This window comes from Papilio polytes, unplaced genomic scaffold (genome assembly GCF_000836215.1).
Source record: "Papilio polytes unplaced genomic scaffold, Ppol_1.0 DF821289.1, whole genome shotgun sequence".
In the NCBI taxonomy this organism is placed as follows: Eukaryota; Metazoa; Arthropoda; class Insecta; order Lepidoptera; family Papilionidae; genus Papilio; species Papilio polytes.
This window is the reverse complement of record NW_013527915.1, coordinates 1,969,221-1,992,952: the sequence shown is the minus strand read 5'-3', so window position 1 is coordinate 1,992,952 and position 23,732 is coordinate 1,969,221. Positions and strand designations below refer to the sequence as shown.

Sequence of the window (23,732 nt, the reverse complement as noted above, 5' to 3'; positions counted from 1 at the left end):
GACAGGTAATTGATAACAAAAATCTTTGACATAATACTGGTGACCGCAGCAAATATTCTCCGTAAGCAGCTGGCCGGCACCTGCAGTACCTCTAATTGTGGCAAAAATCCACGGACCTAAGTCCAATTGACATTAAGCCAGTCTGCCCCTTTCTATAGACTTTGTACTTTGAGGAACGTTCAAAATTATCTTATTCCCAGGTACCGTCTCTTGAATACAAGAGCGAAATATATAATGCTACACGACATCAGATTATTTAAAAGCAACTTGCAATACATTTGGAAACGCATGGTAAACGTGGTATTCCTGCGGCATCACAACACGCCACAGAATAAAATCTGGTTCGACCTTTCCACCGTTCCCTTTCCCAATACTATCAGAGAAGTTTTGATAACAAGAAGAATAGAGATATGGAGAAATGGAAAATTCCATTACAATAGGGATTTGTTTGCGGACAAAACAAAAAACCTAAACGGAGAAACTCTAAACGTTGCTTACTTGGAACACGTACCTTCTGTTTTGAGCACTAATTCAAATGACACCAAAATTATAGGAGGAATTGAAATTGAGGTGAGTTTAAAACATAAACATTTATTTTTCCGAAGGCACGTAAAGAAGTTACGTTTTTCTTACAGATACTAAACACGATGGCGTCAAAAATGAACTTCAAACCCAAACTATATCAAGCTGCTGACGCTGATCACAGCAAATGGGGTGAAAAACTCCCAAACGGTTCATACTCCGGTCTGCTCGGAGAACTAGTGACGGGCCAAGCTGATATCGCAGTGGGCAACCTGCAGTACACCACACTTTATCACGAAATGACCGACCTCAGTATACCTTACACCTCACAATGCTGGACTTTCTTAACTCCTGAAGCTATATCTGACAACTCTTGGAAAACGTTAATACTACCGTTCAAGTAAGATTCCCCTTTCGCTCGAAATTGTTATGAATGGATGCCTCAATTAATCTCTTTTTTTAATAGTTAAATATTACAAAGGTACATTTTCTTATTTACTTTACAGGTTGTACATGTGGATCGCTGTTCTAATGGTTCTTTTAGTAACAGGTTCTATTTTCTTTGGCTTAGCTAAATATTACATACACTTGATGGATTTCAGAGAAGAATCTGCGAAGAGCAGATCTACAGAGATGAAGAAAGCCCTTACTTCAGGTTAATATTAATTAATGTAAATAAAATGTATTGTGTAATGTAAGCAATTATCTAAGAAGAAAAAGGATACAAAGTTGATTTTTTTTCCTTTTCAAAGCAGTCCAAACAAGTTTCTTGGTAAACAAAAAAATTGCACTTTGCGCATGAACGCACATAACCTTTCATTTTGACCTCAACTGACTGCAAAACAACTAAAATTAAATGTGCTAGTTACATATGTAAATACGGCAGGCGTGTGCATATTTCAGATACACGACCCGGCGGTTTGTATTTGTTCGGTGAAATAACGAACAGTATTCTCTACACGTATGGAATGTTGCTGGTCGTGTCTTTGCCCAAGTTACCATCCGGTTGGTCGATTCGCTTACTCACTGGCTGGTACTGGCTCTATTGTATACTCCTGGTAGTCTCATACAAAGCGAGCATGACCGCAATCTTAGCCAACCCCACGCCTAGAGTAACCATAGACACTTTAAAAGAACTAGTAGACAGTAAAATAACATGCGGCGGATGGGGACAAGAGACTAAACGGTTCTTCGTTGAATCACTAGACGATATCGGTCAGAAAATCGGTGAAAGATACGAAACAATCGATGACCCGGATGCAGCTGCGAAAAGAGTAGTTCGTGGAGACTTCGCTTTCTACGACAACAAAAACTATTTGAAATACTTGAGGGTTAAAAGGAAGAATAAAATTAATATAGACAGGACCAATGCATCGTTAAGTAATGATACATGGTTTGGCAACACAAGTACTGAAAGGAATTTACACATCATGTCTGATTGTATGGTCAATATTCCTGTTTCAATAGGATTCCATAAAAACTCACCTTTAAAACCATTAGCAGACATTTACTTGCGAAGAATAGTCGAAGTTGGTCTTTTGGAAAAATGGTCAAACGACGCCATGTACAAAATTAAGAAGTTGGATACAAATGAGGAAGAAATTAAAGCTTTAATGAATTTGAAGAAACTCCATGGAGCTTTTATAGCATTGGCTATCGGTTACTTTATAAGTTTTTTAGTACTTATAAGTGAACTAATGCATTGGCAATATATTGTTAAGAAAGATCCACTTTTCGACAAGTATGCCGTAGATCTGTATTATGTAAACAAAAATAAAAAGCATTAAATAATACGAATAGTTTATTTACGCTACATTATTATCTCATTATAACTTACGTCATAAATTTTTGTTACTTTAGAACACGATACTTATATTACAAGACTGTTATTACGTAAAGGAGAAAATATGCATCAGTCAATAAAAGAAAAATATTCCATAATCTAAATCAGTCATTACAATAAAATACAGGTTTTTAGACATGCAATAAATTATTTACAATTGCTTGAGAAAAGCAACAAGAAGAGATTTACTACAAAGATATGATTGGTGGAGAAAAGAATTTTAGTTTAGTTACAATCGTAAGGCATTTGTGGTGGAGTTTGACATAAAAAAAAATTCTCGCTAATGACCCGAGCACATGACTTTTTTCGTTGATAATGCTAGTAGTTCCAGCTACTTACATTTAAAATAAAGTGATCTCAAAAACTTATTGAAGTCAGTGAATTATAATTTACAATCTTACTAGCTTTCGCACGCAACTTAATTCATCTGCAAATAAAATAAAAAAAAAGCAAGTAGCCTGTGCGTTCTTCCAGACTATCATCTACTAAATGCCAAATGTCAATGAGATCTGTTCAGAAGTTTAGGCTCCAAACCCTAACATCCATCCATCCAAACTTTCGCATTTATAATATTAGTAAGGTTATGTCGTAATTTTTTTTATATAATGTGTTACTGGAAGTACCAGGATATTTGTAGTTACTTAATTTACTTAAATAAACAACATACATTAAAATCATAAATCACTAAAATTTACTAGTAAGTACAAGGCAGCTTTTTGGTGAATATAACCTTGCATAGTACTAAAAATTAACATAATTAAAACGCTGTCTCTTCTAGAGTTTAAATGTTTTATGTCAATGTTACAGCAGTGTGAACTTAGATGCAAACACCAGACTAATTATCTTAATTTAATAAATGCCCATGAATCCCATTATTTTAAGTCAATTATAAACTATAACATGCCTATATTCATGCTAACTTTACCATAACAAGCATGATACAATTTAGTCTCATCTTACCAAAACCTTATTAAATTAACCTTGTATTATTTGTTGTTTTAATTATTGTTTCCTCTACATAAAGGATATCCTATAATATGAGAATTTAATAAAGCTATTGCTTTTTACATTTTCAAACAAGCACCACTACTTAGAATATAGTCAGCCCATACACTTCTTTAAAATAATTTATGATTTCTACCATTTTTATTTGGGAAATTGTTATCAGTCTAATTTAAAAATCTAATTATTTAAGGTATATTTTTTTAAATAATTATTATTAAAATGTTTAATTACAGTTTTTCACTCTTTTTCAAAAAATAATTACTATTTCCTACTATGTCAAAAAGATACTTTAAAATAATGTAAAAAAGTTTATAATACAAAAATAACAAAGTAAGATATGACTTTACTTTGCAAAAATAATAATTAAAGCTATTTTTGTTCCAATTTACTAAATACTGGTTTGGCACCTTCTGGAGCATTCTCTAATATCCAGGGATGCTTCAAAACTTGAGTCAAGGGCAGTCTTTGATCTGGATTTATTACAAGAAGTTTACCTACTAGATCCTTCGCTTTCTCAGAAACAAAATCAGGATACTTAATTATAACATATCTGATTTTTTTATAAGTCTGATGTGAATCTTTGGCATCAAAAGGTGGCAACCCTACCAGCAGCTCATAGCATAACACACCTAGACTCCAAATATCAACAGGATAACTGTGAGGCTTCCCTTCAATCATTTCAGGTGACAAATAATCTAGTGTACCACAAAGAGTCATACGTCTTGAAGAAGGTGAATGTACTGACCAACCAAAATCCGCTATTTTCAGCTCATAGTTAGACCCTACAAGTAAGTTCTCAGGTTTTATGTCGCGATGAATAACTTTCTTGGTATGACAGTATAGTAAAGCCCTGGTCAAATCTCTCACACAGATAGCAGCAGTTCTCTCATCAAATCTCTCTTGGTCCTTCAACAGTTTATAAAGCGCCCCATATTTTGCATACTCTAAAATGAAATAAACTCTCTTTTCGTCATGAAAATATCCATACATTCGCAATATATTAGGATGACGAAGCCGACATTGGATCTCAACTTCTCGGCGCACTTGATGCTCTATTTCTGAATCCATTATTTGACTTTTAAATAATACTTTTAAGGCAACGACATAGTGCGACTCTTTCTCGCGAGCTAAGTACACGTTACCGAATTTTCCTTTACCGAGAGGTTTTCCCAAATCGAAATCAGATAATGTCCATACCTTTTTCTTAACGTCTCTGTTAAGTTCAGGTTTAGCAACTTCATTGGTTTTGATCTTTTCAGTCTGTGGACGACGTGAAGAAGAAGGTAAATTAGGAACTTTAAAATTATCCGGAGCCTTTTTTTGCGAATTCGACGAACAGGTGAAGCATCGTCCAGTGTTGGGTGGACGATTTTCTTTACACTCACACTTTTGAATGTTCATTGTTATGTTTTAAAATGTTCGTTAAATACCTTATATGGCCTATTCACTTTATAGCATTAAGTTTTATACATGAAATAAGAGCACGAGTTTCAAAGTAACTGAAGTTGGAACGTGAAATTCATATAACGTATTTTGGGCTCTTATCTTTCTTGTCAACATATTGAAAGTCAGTGTTACCAACTACTAGAGCGTTGACAACACTCTGGTACTGGCAAGTTTACGACTACGATTGCGAAAACGGGAAAGAGATAAATGGCAATAAATCGATTGATTAACTATTAATAATTGTTTCGGAAAAAATTAATAAATATTGATTAAAATCTAGAATTAAACGAGTAAATATATTTGTCATCTATCAGCTGATTGACAGTTGATAGAATTGCCAGCTGTTATTTCTCCTCATTTGTTAACTTATCTGTCAAATATTCGTACATAACCTTACATTCGTAGTTTTCCTCGTATCTCTATATATTTTGCATGTAAATATCAAATTTAATACCACATTCCGAGAGATAAAACAGGTGCTGTTAAGTAGTCGTGTCATTTAACTGTAAGTTTTAAGAAAGATTTATGAAACATATGTTTTTCAAGTAATTTAAAATGTTCTATTTGTATTGGTTTTCTTATTTTAGAATTCAGTTATCAGTTATAAGGACATAATTAATATCTTATACTCCAATTTTGCCCTACACCTGTAATTTTAAACCAATTATGTATTAACCATTCCTTCAGTTTGGTGTAAACAAAATGTCAGATGATGCAGAGCAGCAGGCAGAGGAAATTGAAGTACTCAAGTCTATATACGAAGGAGATGAGAATTTTAAACAAGTCGATGCCACAACTTATCAATACAAGGTATTTTGACTTCATCTACAAGTTTCTTTAACACTACAAGTTAAATTCTAATGTAGTTGTAAGTTAATACATTTATTGTTTCCAGTATATAGAAGGAGACAAATCTTTTGTATTGGAAATTACATGGGGACCAACATATCCAACAGAAAAACCTAAATGCAACTTAGAAATTTTCTATAATCAACATTTGTAAGTATTTTTTTACTGTAAATAAATTATTGTGAACTGAATATAGCCAAAAATAAATTGAAACAAAGTTATTATGGACTTTGATAATTGGATCATTTAAAAAAGGACTATTCAATTTATAAAACTATTTCTATTTTCGCTATTATAGTAATCAGCAGCCAATATCTTATTTAACATTATTGAAATCGGTTGGAATCATACTATCATTATAATTATTTTTTTTAAATATTCCTTTCCAGATTACCTTCAGTTAAGGAGAAAATTCTAGCAATAGTGGATGGTGAGGCGGAGCAGTGGGTAGGATGTGCTATGACATACACATTGTTTGAATGCTTAAAAGAGAAAGTTGCGGAGATCCTGGCCGAACAGACAGAGGAGGCTGTGGTGGCCAGGGTCGAGAAGATAGCCATAGATGATCAGGTATAATTCCTTCTTATTTTAACATGTCTTTTTGTACTATATGTACTTTTACAGAAAAACTTGTTCTAAAATTAGCTTTATTTTTTTTAAAGATTTTAACTTCCTGGCATCCACATGAATTGAAGTAATTTTCAAGTTGTCTTGAGTCCTTTTTATTTGACAATACATTGGTTTGCTTATATATTGTGACATAATTATACAAAATCTTAATTATTCTATTTAAGAGTGAATCAAAGAAACCAGAAAAGAAGGAGCAGTTAACAAAAGCTCAGAAGCGTCGTGCGTGGGACCGGGCGGAGGCGGGGCGCGCGGGCGAGCGGCCGCGTGGATGGGACTGGGTTGATATCGTCAAACACCTCTCGCAAGTGCCGCATCACGACTCATGACATCAGCACATCTACACTTGTGTTTAACTATGAACTGATTTAACCGATCAGCTCACATCTCAAACAGTTGAGCTATCGCTCAACTAAAATACCAGCTCAGCTCATGGGACGTAAATATGGGAGTCAATGAGCCTCAAACTGTTCAATGCGCCTCTATGTAGGTACTTGAGCTAATCTTGAGTTGGTTCTATGATCTGCTTCATGCACTGTGAGCTGATCTGAAGGTAATTTTAGTTGAGTTAACACAACTTCGTGTAAGATGTTCTACTTATTCAATAATTATTTCCAGGAATATTCTACAATCTCAACTGTCAAGTTGACATTTGAATTTTTGTATAGGGTTGCCAGTTGTAAAAATTATGGACTGAGTAATAATTGTTTACTATTGCTTACTTCTTCATCTATTTGAAGTATGTGTCTGTGTTTTTGATTTAATTGATATTTCGCCCTGTACACTTTTTATATAAATTAGGAATGTTCATTGTAAAAGGTCACAACTGTAAGCTTTTACCACTGTTATGAAAATCTCTGTTTCCATAAAATTTATATGTACATTGTAAGACTTTGGTAACAACCTAACAACGTTTACTTAAAATCTTTATTGTATTACTTTTCTCAATCGAAATGAAATATTTAGAATTAACGAAAAAGTTCCCAACAATTATTTTTTACATATCATGAAAATTCATAATAAACCGATCTCATTTAAATTATTTTCAAACCCATTTACAAAATAAATACTGTGAAAAATAAAATGTTGTCTAAGGTTAAAGTCGAAATTATAGAAATGTAAACAAATTGAAATCAAATGTAGGAAAAGAAACTTTTGGGTATAAAAATCTGATAGAGCGAAAACAAGGTATATATAGTTAATTTTAATGTTGGTATCCCTGAGTCCTATTGCTTTTTTATCTGTATATCTGCCATGCAATGCTATTTTGAGTGTTGCAAAATAATGTATGTTTTTTACAATAATTGTCTAAGAAATGAATGGAATTTGGTAATCAGATAATGCTGTGTATTATTGGCATAGTTATATTTGCTAATATATAAAGAATTGTTTTAATTCGTGTTTTTTAATCATTTAAAACCCACTTACTGAGCGAATACGGATAGTGCTACCAATTTCAAACCAATCCAAAATAAAAAATAAAATACTGTCTGCTTTTACATTGGACTGACTTAAAATATTTAAGAAATCATAAAAAATGTTCTTTTCAACAACGAATTTCAGATTGACAGACATTGAAAAATGTCAATGGTAATTTTATTGCAATTTATTAGAAAAAATATTTGAACGATTTACAATGATTTATACAAAACAAGAATATTACACGCCGGCGGAGGTCGCGATACACAACAAGTCTGGGGACTGCTGGGTGTCTCTCAATGGTAAGGTGCTGAACATGACGTCATGGCTGGAAAAACAGTTCCGATACTGCAAGTGTCCCAAAGACTGCTCCTGTCCTAACAAGAATTGGTATTGCGCTGATGACTGTATTGAGTATTGTAGATGCTTCAAAATGGGCTACGAGTACTGCGATGCGAAAAGAGTAAGTAAACTAGGATATCTATTAAAGATCTTGTGTTAATATAACGCCCGCTAGACACGCACTATTTTATATAAACAGTCGGATCGTTAAGATAAGCGTGTGTAGCGAGCTTAAGCGAATATTGTACTATAACTTTAAATCGACTACAAATTTAGGACAATAGTGACTATATTAAAATCTAGATAAAAGAGAGTCAATGAGATTGCGATATTCTTATCGTTAATTGACGTTTGTCTGAGATAAAATATAAATTGACCCTTTGAATATATCAATTATTTTCATAACTTGTAGCTCGCTATGACAATCCTTGCGTACGCCGGCAAAGACGTCAGCCACTGGTTCAAAGAGGAAGACTGGATAACATATATGCATCCGATAGTCGGCTCCAGGATACCGTTCATGCGCCACGGCTCGAGTTTTGACCAGCCTGTGGTGCCTTCCACTCGCTGGAGGCCTATCGCCAAACCTTGGTGGCTAGACGAGACTATTGTGGTAGGAAAATTGACAGCGAGGACCAGACCTATTAGAATCACGAATACACTTACAAGTGAGATTTTATGACTGTTTTCTACAGTGGAAATGTACCTTAACTATTAGTAACTTAGGGTAGATACACTATTTGTTGGTTACTTGCAAAATATTAAAACTCACCAGAAATAAGAACTACTCATCTTTCGTAATACATAATTTTTGATATTAATGTAATTGTAACGGCGTAAATAATTTTAATACTCAAATCTACTGATCTCGCCAGAATAGCGCGCTTTTCAATACTACTGAATGACATTGACAGATGTAGGGATGGGACGTGTATGCCGATAATTTAGTGTTGCGCCTATTAATACCGACTTATGTTAGCCATAACAACTCATATATGTGTATTGTGCAATCATTAAAATCATTGTCAGGTTCATCTGTTATGTTGGAGGTGTGCTCTGAGGAGACTATCTACCAGATAATGATGCGGTACTTGCCGCACAATGCACATATGCATTCGTACACATGGCGTCATCTCGGCAAACCCCTCAAGTACCATCGCACGCTCGAGCAGAACAAGGTGTATGACGAGAGAGATCGCTTCAGCGATGTAGCGTTGCCGGAGAATATCTACGTACCAGACATACTGCTGTACTATAACGATGATCTAACGGAAGGTAGGTCGATAAAGATTATAATGGCTGAAGAAACACGAGTCCAGTCTTAAACGAACATCTAAATCAGCAATGTAATCTTCAAATAAAGTGTCCGATTCTATGAAAAACTAAATATACGAATTATAATAACACCAAGCTGTTCTTTTTCAGATCTCCCTCGTGATGGCTGTGTTTGTTTCAACAGGGAGTGTGCATCGAAGCCAGAGATATGTAAAAATGAACCATAAAAAAATACAAATTCTAATAGAAAACTATCAGAAATTCTATACCATTATCTTATTAATTCGAACGTAATAAATCGTCGACTAATATAGAAGTGTTTTCTTATTAAACTGATTGAAGAACTATAAATACTGCAATAAGAGTACAAATAAGTGACCATTCGTGACATATGAGAGATTACAAACAATAGGCTTAGTAAAAAGCATTATTAATGTCTAACACAAACAATTACGAGAAGAAAAACGGTCAATCCAGCGATGTGTAATGATGGGGCGCGTGGCCGCTGCACTCGGCTACAAAAACTGGTGCCTACAAACCAGCGCCGACACACTCCGTGCCACTAGTTAGGGCTAATGCGGAAAATAAATGCATTAGATAAGATGAACATTTGTAGGTTACCCATGAATTATTTATATTCTCGGAAAAATCCTTTTTACATATGCGAATGTCATTCCTATCCGTGAATTACTTAGTACTTGTAGTAAAAATAATTACAAATCTACTGCATAAATAAGAAAGACTGCAGAAAAAGAGAAAGATATTTTAAGATTTCTTATTTCTGCAGTAGATTCTAATAAAAGAAAAAATAATGTCCTTGTTTCTATTCTTCTTATGGTCACCCTATTTACATATGTAAGCTCTGGAACTTCTAGGCAGTTTTCTTACAATTTCATTAAAGGGTTAACTTTTTGTTTGGCGCGTGCGAGCATTGATAGGAGTTACATGCCTTGTAGAGCCTATAAGCGCCTGTTTCAGAAGATCGTAATTACAAATGGTAATATCAATCTAGTACTTGTCCAATTCTAAGATAGACGATGGTTTCAACAACTTATTTGAAGTTTTTTGTCACAGAATCTTAGAAAGTAAGTCATCATCATCTCCCCTGCCTTATCCTACTCCAGTAGGGTCGATGCAACGGGTTTTCGACCTTCAAGTAAGTAGAAAATAAGTTCTTTATTTCTTAATCATAAAAAATTTAAAAACTTAACAGTTGGATATAAACGTCTGTAGAGATGACAATCATGCAAAAATATCCCCAATCAGTACTCTTAGTTTTCAACTAGTTCTTTTTTATACCAATAATACTTCCATAAGACAATCAGTTTTTGTACCATCACAAGTCTACGAACTGCAAGTGGCCGGCGCAGGCAGGTCACAGGATTTGCGCTCCGCCGAGCGCGACGAGCCCTTATGGACTCCAGCCATGTTGCCTTCTACATGCCCCTTTTTATTTAAAAAATGTAATGCTGTAATATATGAAGTAAGACGCGTGCCGGAATAACTGTTTTATGTTACCGTAAACTTAGAGAGATGCGCAGTCGTGAGTTTATTTCGAAGCCAAATATGGTACCAATGAATTCATTTTATGTACGGAATTGATTCAGTTCCTCATTAGGAAGTAACGAGATTGATAATTACTGTGTCTTGTTGTTCATTCTCGAAGTTTCTATTCTCTTTATTTTAGAGATGTACTTGCTCTGCAGTGAGTTTACCCCACGCGAAATCGCTATTTCTATAAACGTAACAGCGTTTATTGCTTACCGACGCGACCACCACGCATGCGCGGATCGGATAATTCACATGTTACCCCAAATTATAGTACTCGCCCCATGCTGAGACCAATAATAATGAACGAGTAAAATAAACCGGCAGCCATATTCGTCCATAGACAAATGAGTGACGCGGCGCGCGCACGTGTGACGTTGAAAAGTTAAAACAAAAAAATTGGCGCGTATTCTTGTGTTTTATGGTTGCGTTTTTTTTTAAGACTGACTTGAATTTAAATTTCACTCTGTATCCGTTATTTTAAAAATTTTGAATTGGAAGTGAATTTGCTGTTCTAGTGCCATGGATGATTAACTTATAATTATTAATTAGCTGTGAACTTTACTCAGGTCAGTACAAATTTTAAAATTTAGTTTTTACTTTTTTAATTGTTTGTTATGGCATAGGACTAGTTTTATAGTAGTTTGATTTAGTAAACTCTGTTTTAGAGATTAGAACTGAAGAAATAAAAAATTTAAATAGAATCATACTTTATACTAATATTATAAATACGAAAGTTTAGATGGATGGATGGATGTTTGTTATAGTTTGTAGCCTAAACGGCTGAACGGATCTCGATGAAATTTGGCATAGACGTAGAGGATACTCTGGAAGAACACATGGGCTACTCACTTTTGTTTTTTTTAATACCACGCGGTTGCAGTCGCGCGACAGCTAGTTTCCCATAATTGTGTACTGTGGATTTTAAGTAGGCAATAACTGTCTACTAGTAACAAAATATAAAGTAATCCTTGTTTATTAAAGTGAGTCATGGGGTGCGTCTTAGGGCGGGGGTAGTTTGCAGATTCGTCAGCGTTTCTAAAACCTATCAGAAATATTGATTTTATTCCCCTTCTCTAGGGAATGTTATTGTGACGTTCCCTATTCTCTAACACTAATGGGTTCTATTTTTCATAGTTGCATTGTTCGTGTTTATTTTAATGGGAGCGTTGACATTTAAATTATGGTAGAAAATGTAGCGAAGATAAAGAAATTAACACTAATAGCTTAGCGCAAGCTGACTTATAAACACGACGACTTGGTTCAAATATCAGTAAGATTTTACTTGTGCTCACTTGTCTCGTTGAATTTATTATGGATGTTATTTGCATTTCAAACTGTCGTAAGGGTAGGCTTTTCTATTTAGAATTTAGGAAGACTTTACTTTGTACAAATGGACAATTATGTTCGGTGATTTGTTCGCCATCTAACAAAGACTTCGCGCCATTGTCGCAGCTCGCTGGGAACAATAAAAAAGCTTATCGAATCTTCCCATTGTCTCTGCGTTGACCATAGATATTGCTTCCTGTCAACGTGACCTTAACTTACTACCGTGAACTTATATTATTTAACAATTGGAATAGGTAGCCTTGTGTGTAGAAATATGCGATATTTAATTAGACTCTGTATTACATAGATCTAGTCTCTTACAATAATCTAAATTTTTTTTTGCAGATTTTTGCGATGGCTACATTACCAATCTATGTTTCATTGAGCAGGTAACATCGTTTTTATTAACTTATTATTTAAAAAAAATATTCTTGAATAGACCTCAAGTGGTAGAGTTTATTAAAAACAGTTGTATACATTGATCGACACCATTTGCAGTAATTTTGGTATTTATGCGGGTATGTAACCGATGAAGTTTACTGGACCAGGCCCAAGCCAACCCGCCGCTGTATTGTCTCAGATGATAATGTAACCGATAGTCATTTAGATGTCAATTTTTTTTCTCAATGTATTTTACTTTCTGTTGTAAAATAAAGTTATTTTAACACATTGTGGTACAAGATGAGAATGTGTCAATAATAAGAGAAAGTTGACGCCTGCGAATAGTATGATCATAAAATTAAACACCAAATTTGTTCCGTCTCTCCGGTAACGAGGGTAGTTCGACAGATCGTAAAGCGGTGAGTTAATTCCGTTATAGCTGGTTATAGCTCATCACGGTTATAACTTTATGAGTTTTTTAACGACCGTCGACTTTCGACAGGCTCGTGTGCATGGTAATTAGCATTCGGGATCCCGACTATCCCTTGGGAGCCAGGAAATGATTCGTAAATACATGGGGCACGACACATGGCAGATAATTAGTTGACTTTATGACGTTTTTATAGATGTCAACGATATTTTGTTGTTCAAATTTCAAGATGGCGGTCGCTGACAGCTATCATAGAGCAATGTTTTACGCACTTTATCTAAGTTTATGGTTTGTTATTTACCCAGTAGCCCTGTTCTGTAATAGCTTCGTTCATTAAAAGTAATCTCTCTTAAATTTATATATTTGTTACGATTCATTTTTCTGATTAGAGTTAACAATTATACTGTCCAAAAATGTACGTAATTTTTAGGATGTTTGCGGCTATAAAATTTACGATTTTTTGCAGATACGTATTTTCTATATCTGCGGACAATCACACACTTCGTAAGCGAATAGTGTCTAAATTGATTACATTTGAGGCCTCTATGGGTAGTCGAACAGTAACTGTACACGCAATAACAATATAAATTATGTATAGAGCTTGCGAGAGCTTTCGTCGCGTCCGCCGCCGCTTCCTGTCGCCCGGTAAGGAAGTAAATACCGAGACGTGCTCTGCTAAGGGCTGTCGATGACATCTTTATAATATGCGTACAAACAATAAACGTAAATAAACAATTAAATAAGCAAAGTAACAAAGACACTTCCTATGCTATTCTAAAAGAAATCGGAGTTTTTGCTAAGCCCATTTTGAAAAGGGACCAAGTATATAATAAAATTAAGTAATTTTCTTATAGTAATCATGTAATAATTTGATGTTAGTTACTTATCATTTAGACTAAAGAAGCTCTTTAACAATTTGTAAATATAATAGGTATAAATGTTTAGAATTTTGAAAGTGGCAACCCTAAAGCACAGTATCATTTAATAATAATGCCATAGCCGCCATATTGCCTTTGCCTTTTTGGTCAGTGAACGAAATACTTCTCACATACTAATACCATCCGGCAAAACATATCGCATACAACACTTGTATATACAAATATGTCAATCCTTGGAATTAATCATTGAAATTCCTCTATTGTTGTGACAAATTTAGAAATTCTTGTCTATGACTTGTGAAGAAGTGTGTGGATTTGACGGTAGAGAAGATGCATAGGAAGGGGAAGTGTCCTCTTTATGTGCGCCTCCTCCTCCGTCAGATAAAGGTAGGCAACGCATCTGCGATTGCTGATGTCTATGGGCAGCGGTCGCTTCGACATTTTGGCGGATTGAGGTGGCCGGATGCTCGTTTGCTACCTAATGTTATATAAAAAAAATTTAATTAAACAGCACCATTTAATACAGACTTAATATCTGTTGCAATAAGTTGACAATAAGCGTACGTCTTTTGTTTTAGAGGACTATCGCTATCCACGATATCGATTGAAACCAGAATAAGGATGTAATGCGATAAATTAGGACACTATTAAAGGTTTTAACTTCTGTAATACTATTTGAGATGGAAATGTGGTGTGACAAGAATGGATAAAGTTAAGATTACATATATTAGAGGAAGTTTGAATGTAGCGCCAGTGGTGAAGAAATTGAGAAGCAAAAAGTTAGCGTTATATGGACATATTATGTGACCAGCCGATGGGGACATAAACCAGAAAGGGTTAGATTGAATGTGGATTACAACAAAGGTAGTATGGATTGTATGAAAGAGGATGTGCTTAAGAAGGGAGTGGATTCAGATATGACGGCTGATAGAAATGTATGGAAGAGTAGTGCATACTGTGCCGACCCTTCGTAGGCGTAAGTCCAAGTTGACGATGAACACTATTTAAGAGTACTAGATTTTAATTTACTTAGTGATATTAATAACATGAACACGTATTAATCCACTACTGCATTGAAACGTGCATTTATACATAGATAGCTGCGACAGTTCAATAATCTTCATTTATATGAACCGTGAGGTAATGCAGATCAAGAAAACTTGCGAATTTTTATCATTAATATGCTTAATAGAATATAACAAAAAATAGATTAAAACGCATGTGATTTATTGCTTAAAAAGTCACTTTGAGATCGTAATGTGTTGTAAACACGAGATATAAATAAAAACGTATGATTGAACATTATAAGCCAGGCGTTAAGCAGATAATTTCATGGTGTTTGCCGGCTTCATCAATCATCCTTGCATCTACTGATGCTGAGGGTACGGTCATTGGAAGTTTAACCACTTACCTTGTTACCATAAGCGTGAATTTTACTGTGTTTAGGTTTTTAAATTGTATAAACTTTTGTGACACGTTGCTTACAGTCACCGGAATATTAGATTTTAGAGTTAGTCGTATAATTTGTTTGTTTTGGTTTTTTATTGTTAGGAGCATCAAAATCTAAATCCCACGATAAGACTAAAACTTAAACTAAAGATTTAAACTTTTGTTACAAAAATGTAAAGGAATTTTTAAATGATTTTTCCCTTATATTCCCTTCCCTTATACCGATCTTGCAGTAAATATGATTTTTTCGTAAGGTTTGAAAAAACCACGAAGTAAATGAAATAAAAAAGTTAAACACTTTTTAATGGAAATATTTTAACAAAGTCCCTCCTATGATAGGTATTTTCAGTTTCTTTTGTCTGATTCGAGAACTGTTTGTCATCTATGATGCAGAGTAAAAAGGACGTTTTCTACACGATGTCTATGATTGATAGACTCAGTATGAAAGTGAATTTCTACATTTACTATGAATGTAACAGTCGTCACCAGTATTTGAATAATGTATATAATCGTAACGTAATGTTCATTTTACGGCTCATTTGTGTCGTCTCTGTCATCTACTAATTTATAGTTATACTATACGCTTGTTGCATGTAACTTTACTGCGAGGTTACTTTCTCAAGCAGTGCTCTAAGGTGTAAGAGGTGCATGACGCCTAGGCGCTGGACAGTACTAGTAAGTACTAACTGGACGAGACGATTTGGAAGATAAATTTAGTCAAAGGGATGTTAGTCACAACTTAAGGACACTTAGTGTAGTAAAAGTAGAGTGTCTAGTTAACTTTAATTCGACTTCGTGTCATGTTTATTTTATAGACATGTTTCCCTATGTTCCAAACTTACACATGGTCTGTTTGCTGTCGCGTTCAGAATGCCCGTGCGCATGTCACATGCGACGTCGTCCCTCAATGTCAGTTCGCGTTAAGTTTGAAACAATCCGTACTTTTGTGTTAAGCACGACCATAATGTTTAATGTTTTTTTAATTTAACAATATGTTAAAGCTGTCCTAGCCGCAAGAAAATCTTGGGTTAACTTATTCTGGTAAAATATTCGTGTTAACAGTGCATGTTGCAAGGAACAGGTTCCCTGCAGTTCCCTGCGTTTCCGCGACGTGCCTTCATCCGGTGCGAGCTCCTATTACCGAGTTCCGTTCTTGTCCGGTTTGAAGTAAACGCTCTGTCAACCTCTAGGGAATATTGCAAGTTAAGATCCCGTTGACAAGGGTTACTTAACACAATATAAATTATTGACATCAAGAAATTGCATTCACTTTATGTGAACTTATAAATATGAGTTACCGAAAGATTATTTGCCTTTGTTAACTTTATCTTTACAGAAGAAACATTAAAATTAAATACAATTACGTTTAAACGATTACTTAAACATTTATTACTGTTTACAATGTGTTAATAAATTGTTATTATTGCATTTTCCAGGTATGTGATTTTAAACTCAAACACACAAAAGATACGTGCGAATATTGATTGAAGTATTATATTATTGTGTATGAACATCGTTGAGGTGTGTACTCGAGGTGAAGTCGTTGTACGCTCGGCCCTTGTCCGCCTACGTGCCTATAAAAAATTAATACCACCTTATTTAAGGATTTCTTCAATATAAGATTACAAAACTCATTTGTATTACATGCTAAAATATCAAGCCCCTACATACGCTGCTTTCTGACAGTTTTAACTGAATAGTTGAACAATAGTTATGTTTTTACACAAAGCTATTGGGTATGGAAGGGTCATTCGATTTACTTTTGTTACAACAATCTAAAATGCAAACAAGATTAAATAGACTAAATAGACTTTGAACTAAGCCTTATTTTGTTCTTGTCTACTAAAACAACCATATTAATATACGGAAAAACCAGACGTCTGAAAATCTTGAAGGAATTATTATCATTTATTGGTTCGTTAACCTGTAAATTTGCAATATAAATCCATTCTAAACCGGTGATGCCGCGTACTGCTAAAGGCTAAATAATGTGGTACCTTTCTGACGACCAAAAGCTGCGCCTACGCGCGCCGGCTGACGAGAACGTATTATCTTTATTATTTAGCCTTATAAAGTGTGGTGAATCCGCGTTTCTAATTAACCTAAGGATATTATCATTTGATGAAAAATGTATTGGTCTTTGTTTTGAATTTCGTATTTTCTTTGTTGATTCTCTTTTGTTTATTTGAAAAGTTCCAAAGGTGAATACGGTTGGTTAAAATCCTTTGTCTAGTTTAAAAACTGTGATGAAATTATTTTCAATGCTTCTCAAGGCGGACTAGACACCCACTAGATTAGATGGAACTGCAGATTATCGGATCAGATTGTAGAAATATTAATATTGTTCACAGTTAGATGTCTAGGTAATTTTTCATACAACGCGTCCGGGATAAACACCTACGTAAAACTATGTTAGGAAATGGATTTAAATTTAAACCCTCGAATTATGAAATCAGTTACATCTCTGATCAAATGTAAATGTAAATCTTTTCGTCGTTGTTCGTTATTTTTTACTTTTAATAATTCACCCCAGTGAATATTCGTAAGTAAAACTATGGTCGGACAAGATTTACATAGATAATTAAGTGATCGCGGATGGGCCAGGCGTGCCTCGCTGCCAGTAGACCGCGACCAGACCAGTACTGGGGGAAAGGGGGAGGTATGAGGAGGGAGAGGCTACCGGCCTCATAATTAGATGTATCATACAAACCGCATGTGATCTTTCTTTTGTTTCGAATTGTTTTTATACAATTAAAGACTGGTTCAAACAGCGACTTGGCTTTTTATCTACATTTATCGAACAACTCATTCATATTTCCACGGGTTTATTCAAAACATCCTTCTATAGATATTTGTTAATTTTTTTAACGAAATGACCCTCACTTTGGGGTAACAACTGGTTTTTTCTTAATGAGGGGTTGAATTTTGTATTAATTCAAAGAGTACTCTGGATAGATCCTACTATCTCTCGGGTTTATTATTTATTTGAATTATGAGCAATATTTTTATATTAACTTATAATGGAATATTTTATTATAACTCCTTTTTACTCATGAAATCGAACGATTAATGATTCACATCATAAATGCAGTCGTAAATATCTATTTTAAGTTTATTCTTTTGTCCATATAGTTTATCTTGCTATACTGTTCACACGACTTTCTCTTACATTGTTTCTGTTATTTTCTCTTAGATCATTGTCTCAATCGATTTCTATACACAATCTACAATAACATAACTTTGTTCATCTAGTAATATAACATATGAGTGAAAAATATGACTTATAATGTGTAATTCAGAACTTTAACCTATTGGTTTATTATTTGGCACATCTGTACTAAGAGTACCTTTGAGCCTGACGTGCCAACTCAAGATATAACAAACAAAACAGGATGGTTCTGTAAAGTTATTATTTTCCCTACCTTCCTTTAAGTATAGGATAACTGGAAGTGGTGAGCCACACTTGATAACTTAAATCATGGACATTTTAAAGCCTTGAATGAAAGCTTCATTTAACGCAAAGCTGTTCTTACAGTTATCGTTGCGTGTTTCCTTTCATTGCCAATTCTAGCGCTACTGCTGAAACTTAGAACTTGGGAAATTTTATAATAAAATATTGGTTAGTCTCAAGTCCCTCTTTAGCTAGAGATAACAAACAACGTATTACTATCTCATCTTACTAATATTTTAAATGCAAAAGTTTAGATGGATGGATAAATGTTTGTTAAAAATTCGAACTTTTAATCTCCAAAACGGCACAACGAATCTTGATGCAATTTCCTATAGACGTAGAGTATAGTCTGGAAGAACACATAGGATACTTGCCTTTTTTAATCCCGAGCGGACAAAGTCACGGGCAAAACCCAGTAGTAGCTAGTAGTAAAATAATTTCTTTGATCTAAATTGTTCGAAGTTCAAAGTTTACACCTGCTATTTCCAATGCTCCTCCCAAATTAAAGGCCCTCGAGCACTTGCGGTTGTAGATGTTCTATCGTGTGGAGGCTCTTACCCTGGAATGTCCGGACCACGCTGTTAAGTCACGGTCCTTGCATTTCGATGAAAGGACCACAAATTATGCAGACCAGCTGCTATCATGTTCGAATGAATACACACTTTTGTATTTAAATGATGAGGTCTCACGAGTTTTTGTCATTTTAAAATTGCGATACAATTCCTCACAAATGATGTTCTTTTAAATGTTAATATGTAACATTATTTAAAAGTTATTTACTAAAGCAGTGATTATTTACAATTATTCACTTTAGTTAGTTAGGAATTATCTTCGTAATATGAATCTCACTAATCTTACTTCTTACTAATATTATAAATGCAAAAGTTTAGATGGATGGATGGATGTTTGTTAGAGTTCGTAGCCTAAACGGCTGAACGGATCTCCATGTAATTTGGCACAGGTTTAGAGCATAGTCTAGAAGAACACATAGGCTACTTTTTATCCCGGGAATAGTTACGGTTCCCGTGGGATTCATTAATTTAGTTTTTTAATGTTCACTCGATCATTCTGCAACGGTTCAACATATCTTATAGAAATTTGGCACAGATATAAAACAAAGTCACATGAGATAAGCTTCATCCCAGAGAAATGTCCGGTTCCCGAGGGATACGTAGCTTTTTGTAATTTATATAGTTCGTATGTTTTCTAATACCACGCAGACGAAGTCGCGGGCAACAGCTCGTAACTATTATAAATGCGAAGGTTTAGATGTATGGCTGGATGGAATGTTTCTTAGAGTTTGTAGTCGGCTGAATGAATTTCGATAAAATTTGCGATGGATGTAGCGGATAGTCTAGAAGAATACATAGGCTACTCACTTTTGTTTTTTTTTTAATTCCGAGCGGACGGATTCGCGGGCGAAAGCTCGTGAATTATAAAATAAATGTATAATTATCTCGGTTTTTTAGTTAATTGTAATAATCAATTAGCAAGTCAACATAACTGCAGATAATTTATCCGATATATAATGTGTAAGTCTCTGATGTTTATCAACCCCTTAACGTTCTTACTCCTGTAATTTTCCCGTATTAAACTGCAATCAACTCTTTAATTAAACCTTCAGACCGTTAATGTATCGCTGGGACCAGTTTATCGTTTGGATGATTCGCTTCAAAACCGGATATCCGTTTATTAAAATGGCGGACTTTGGTTTTAATTTAATTAACTACTGGTGATAAAAGAAAATGATCATTGCAAGTACATTTTTAAACATTTATACGTTTCATCTTTATTCATAGCTTTAAGAAATCAACTAAAGAACTTGATGTCTATTCTAATTTTATGGACTGTTTCTTTTGTGAATTATTAAACGATGGACAACGAACTTGTGTTACTTTTTGATTACAATCTCTGCAAAAAAACTTGTGTATCCAGAAGGTGCAAAGTTACTCGCAGAGAGTGAGATGGTAGAAGAACAAGTGTGACAGAGAAAGAACTATATTCCTCAACTCTTCTGTTTCACGACTATCCATTGATAAGTTCAAATAATTTGTAGATTATTGGCGGACGTACAGATCACTTGTATTGTTGTCCTTGTTTTTCAATAGGAATTAAAAGGGATGACAATTATTCAAGTGTTGCCAATCTAAATCCAAGTTTACTCATTTGTATTAGAAATGTTTCACTATATTGCATCTTGTAAAATCTTACTACAATTCAATATTGTTATGGCTACATTGTATGTTGTCTTGTGTTTATAAAATGAATTTAATTAGTTTATTATATAATCTGTATCATAAAGTAAAACTGCCCCTCCACAGCAAAGGGCAACGGATTATACCCAACCGTCCCACCGCTCTGTCTCCCCATGAGAATAAAAGGATTCCTCCGTCCTTTTAATCCCACTATCACCAATAAGGTGATAGATGGAACCGTTATGAAATAAAATTATTCCAACCGTCCCCTAGTCGTAAAAGGTGGGACTGATAAAACTTTTTACTCTCATCTGTCCCCACGTGGGGACAGAGCGGGGAGACGTTCTTGCTTGACTATTACTACACTATAATATTCGCGTGTTAACGCATGATTATTTCGTATATTACACGTCCTAGTCCTAGATATGTGGCCCTATGATTATTCATATTTGATGCATTTGAATTGCTAACAGTCTGATAATATCAAAACATCATACATTATCTTGTTTAAATATTCCGTATATAAATCAACGTTAATACAACAATTTGAGTTAATTCAAGTGCAAATAACGCTTTCGAAAACCAATCAGTTAAATTAAGTGCGAATTTCGCACATTGGCTTCATAAATTAACTTGAATATAGGTTATTTAAAACACTTTTTTGATGCTTCAAAACAATAAGACGAACACTGTTAATATACGTGTTTTAAATATGTTTGTACAATTAAATAAAAAACTATAGAATCTCAGTTGAAATCAGGAAATAACCCCAGAGTGGAGTCTTTCAGTTGGCCATTGTTTGCGTTTTACGGCCGACGGAGGAATGCAAACAGGAATCGAACCCGCGCCAACGATAACAAAACCGAGAACAATCAGCCGACCGCTGTAACGGCCTTCCTTGTTGCATGTAGACAACGTACTGATTTATCAAGCAAATGTATTGTTTACAATGTTTATCTTGACATTCCTACGTCGGAAAAACTCTCACTGTATACTACCGTTAACGTAACTCCCACTGTCTTTCCAGCTGACAGATTTACGACGAATTTGATAATGGTAGCCGGTTTCATCAAGGAGACGTTGTACCTAAGTCCTTCTCGTCCTAGTACTAAAACAACCTAACTAATATAGTTAACAATTCTACAGTACGACATATGCCTATAACCTAGAGGAATAAACCGAAGACAGTGCTTTCCATTTGGTGTGGTTCTAGCTTAACTCTTGCCTCTTTCATATTAATTTATCTACATGCATCGCATCTAAATTATCCTTCTTATATTTGTTTTGTCAATGATTTGTTTTCTCTTTTTTTATTTTAACTATATGACATATTTTAGTGATAGAGTTTCATTGACGATTGGTGAGAATGGCCGTCATACGGTACATTCTGTCGATTTACTTATAAATAAACCCAGTCGAACTGGATGCCCGGCGTCAGGCATGCAAACAGAAGCTAGATCGACAGGTGTCGCCCCTATCGCAGTTAGGCTTACTGCACACGGACACACTCGGGAAGCCATGTGTTACCATGGTAACGTGACAGTCAAAGAAAACTTCGTTTATTCACTGATTATTTCATATTTATTTCGGTGAATGTTTAATATTCTAGATTTTCCTATATTTTTTTAATGAAAAACAGTGACAAGTTACATGGTTTTAAAAAATGTACATGATAAAGATATCTAGATATTTGTTTGGAGCAAAAAATGTTTAGATTTTTTAGTTTTTAACGCTTTACTTTACTCAATTGCACTACTATAGTCCGTTTATAACAATTTATCTCTACACATACAAGCTTGAGCCGATATATCTTACAATAAGACTCGTCTGTCAAAGTCCTTAATTTGACAAATGTGGTCGGAAATGTTTCCTTAGCGGGTAGACGATAAAATTCCGTACGCGACTAACATATCCACCACTCGACGGGAACTTGTATGAGCTAGTAGAACATACCCGCGAAAAACAAAACGAATTATTGAATTTTTAATTACACTTATGCATTAGTTATCTGTGTGATCGGCATTTGTTTGTAATGCAATAATAATCGTACCTAATATTATAAATGCGAAAGTTTAGATGGATGGATGGATGTTTGTTAGTTTGTAGCCTAAACGGCTGAACAGATCTCGATGAAATTTGGCATAGATCTAGAGAATAGTCTGGATGAACACATAGGCTACTCACTGTTTTTTTCCACGCGGACGGAGTCGCGGGCGAAAGCTAGTTTGCCTATATAGATGTTATCTCCATGGAGCGCAGTCTGTTCTTATTTCTTAATACAAAATATAATTATCAACAAAAACATTCAAGTTTTCTTGACAATTTTCTTATTATGGTAAAGATTTTGAAATGACTCACTTCGCTTACGTCTGACGTAGTTTTAAAGCGTAATTGTCAGAATTTTTATTGTAAGTATATGTCATAAAATAAGAGATTAGCGTCAGTCCCAAAGATGGTTTTTGCAGTGTCTTTGTTGTAAATGATCTGTGTTTTTGCAGTGGTGGTGGCCCATCAACTGACGTATCTCTCGAAAACGGACATAAGGAACCTTTGTTAGTTAATATTCGTCTTATGTAAAGGAAATAATGTGCCACATGACGATATCAAGACATTCCCGCAATGTTATATTGCATTTGAATCACACCATTTTGAACCTTATTGCTTACGACATAGAGGTTACTTAAAATAATAAATTCAGTGCTATTCGGTTATCATTTCGGGAAGTTAATAATATCATGAGTTT

The 23,732-nt window shown here is 34.6% G+C and overlaps 4 protein-coding genes across 4 annotated transcripts; 3 read left to right on the top strand and 1 right to left on the bottom strand.

The window, feature by feature from the left end:
- The first annotated feature begins 549 nt into the window (after nucleotides 1-549).
- On the top strand, nucleotides 550-3,605 carry LOC106109406 (probable glutamate receptor). Its single transcript, XM_013290895.1, has 3 exons — nucleotides 550-922; nucleotides 1,029-1,177; nucleotides 1,426-3,605. Exons 1-3 carry the CDS (start codon nucleotides 648-650, stop codon nucleotides 2,307-2,309), a joined length of 1,308 nt encoding a protein of 435 aa, XP_013146349.1. The 5' UTR covers nucleotides 550-647; the 3' UTR covers nucleotides 2,310-3,605.
- Nucleotides 3,606-3,668: 63 nt separating this feature from the next.
- LOC106109213 (serine/threonine-protein kinase Aurora-2-like) lies at nucleotides 3,669-4,936 on the bottom strand. The gene has a single exon (XM_013290623.1). It carries the CDS (start codon nucleotides 4,769-4,771, stop codon nucleotides 3,740-3,742), a length of 1,032 nt encoding a protein of 343 aa, XP_013146077.1. The 5' UTR covers nucleotides 4,772-4,936; the 3' UTR covers nucleotides 3,669-3,739.
- A 243-nt stretch (nucleotides 4,937-5,179) lies between these two features.
- On the top strand, nucleotides 5,180-7,687 carry LOC106109472 (RWD domain-containing protein 4). The gene is made up of 5 exons (XM_013290983.1): nucleotides 5,180-5,321; nucleotides 5,504-5,626; nucleotides 5,712-5,815; nucleotides 6,055-6,235; nucleotides 6,460-7,687. The coding sequence occupies exons 2-5, from the start codon at nucleotides 5,519-5,521 to the stop codon at nucleotides 6,619-6,621; spliced, it is 555 nt and encodes a 184-aa protein (XP_013146437.1). The 5' UTR covers nucleotides 5,180-5,321; nucleotides 5,504-5,518; the 3' UTR covers nucleotides 6,622-7,687.
- Nucleotides 7,688-7,838: 151 nt separating this feature from the next.
- Nucleotides 7,839-9,651, top strand: LOC106109471 (cytochrome b5 domain-containing protein 1). Its single transcript, XM_013290981.1, has 4 exons — nucleotides 7,839-8,174; nucleotides 8,466-8,721; nucleotides 9,083-9,328; nucleotides 9,479-9,651. The coding sequence occupies exons 1-4, from the start codon at nucleotides 7,929-7,931 to the stop codon at nucleotides 9,553-9,555; spliced, it is 825 nt and encodes a 274-aa protein (XP_013146435.1). The 5' UTR covers nucleotides 7,839-7,928; the 3' UTR covers nucleotides 9,556-9,651.
- Nucleotides 9,652-23,732: the final 14,081 nt, after the last annotated feature.

Excerpts from the sequence above, each read along its gene's own strand:
- LOC106109471 (XM_013290981.1), top strand. The coding sequence starts at position 7,929 with ATGATTTATACAAAACAAGAATATTACACGCCGGCGGAGGTCGCGATA. Across the intron at positions 8,175-8,465 it reads AGTACTGCGATGCGAAAAGA|CTCGCTATGACAATCCTTGC; the intron begins GTAAGTAAACTA and ends CATAACTTGTAG. Across the intron at positions 9,329-9,478 it reads TAACGATGATCTAACGGAAG|ATCTCCCTCGTGATGGCTGT; the intron begins GTAGGTCGATAA and ends GTTCTTTTTCAG.
- LOC106109406 (XM_013290895.1), top strand. The coding sequence starts at position 648 with ATGGCGTCAAAAATGAACTTCAAACCCAAACTATATCAAGCTGCTGAC. Across the intron at positions 923-1,028 it reads ACGTTAATACTACCGTTCAA|GTTGTACATGTGGATCGCTG; the intron begins GTAAGATTCCCC and ends TTTACTTTACAG. Across the intron at positions 1,178-1,425 it reads GAAGAAAGCCCTTACTTCAG|ATACACGACCCGGCGGTTTG; the intron begins GTTAATATTAAT and ends TGCATATTTCAG.
- LOC106109213 (XM_013290623.1), bottom strand. The coding sequence starts at position 4,771 with ATGAACATTCAAAAGTGTGAGTGTAAAGAAAATCGTCCACCCAACACT.
- LOC106109472 (XM_013290983.1), top strand. The coding sequence starts at position 5,519 with ATGTCAGATGATGCAGAGCAGCAGGCAGAGGAAATTGAAGTACTCAAG. Across the intron at positions 5,627-5,711 it reads CCACAACTTATCAATACAAG|TATATAGAAGGAGACAAATC; the intron begins GTATTTTGACTT and ends TATTGTTTCCAG. Across the intron at positions 5,816-6,054 it reads ATTTTCTATAATCAACATTT|ATTACCTTCAGTTAAGGAGA; the intron begins GTAAGTATTTTT and ends ATTCCTTTCCAG.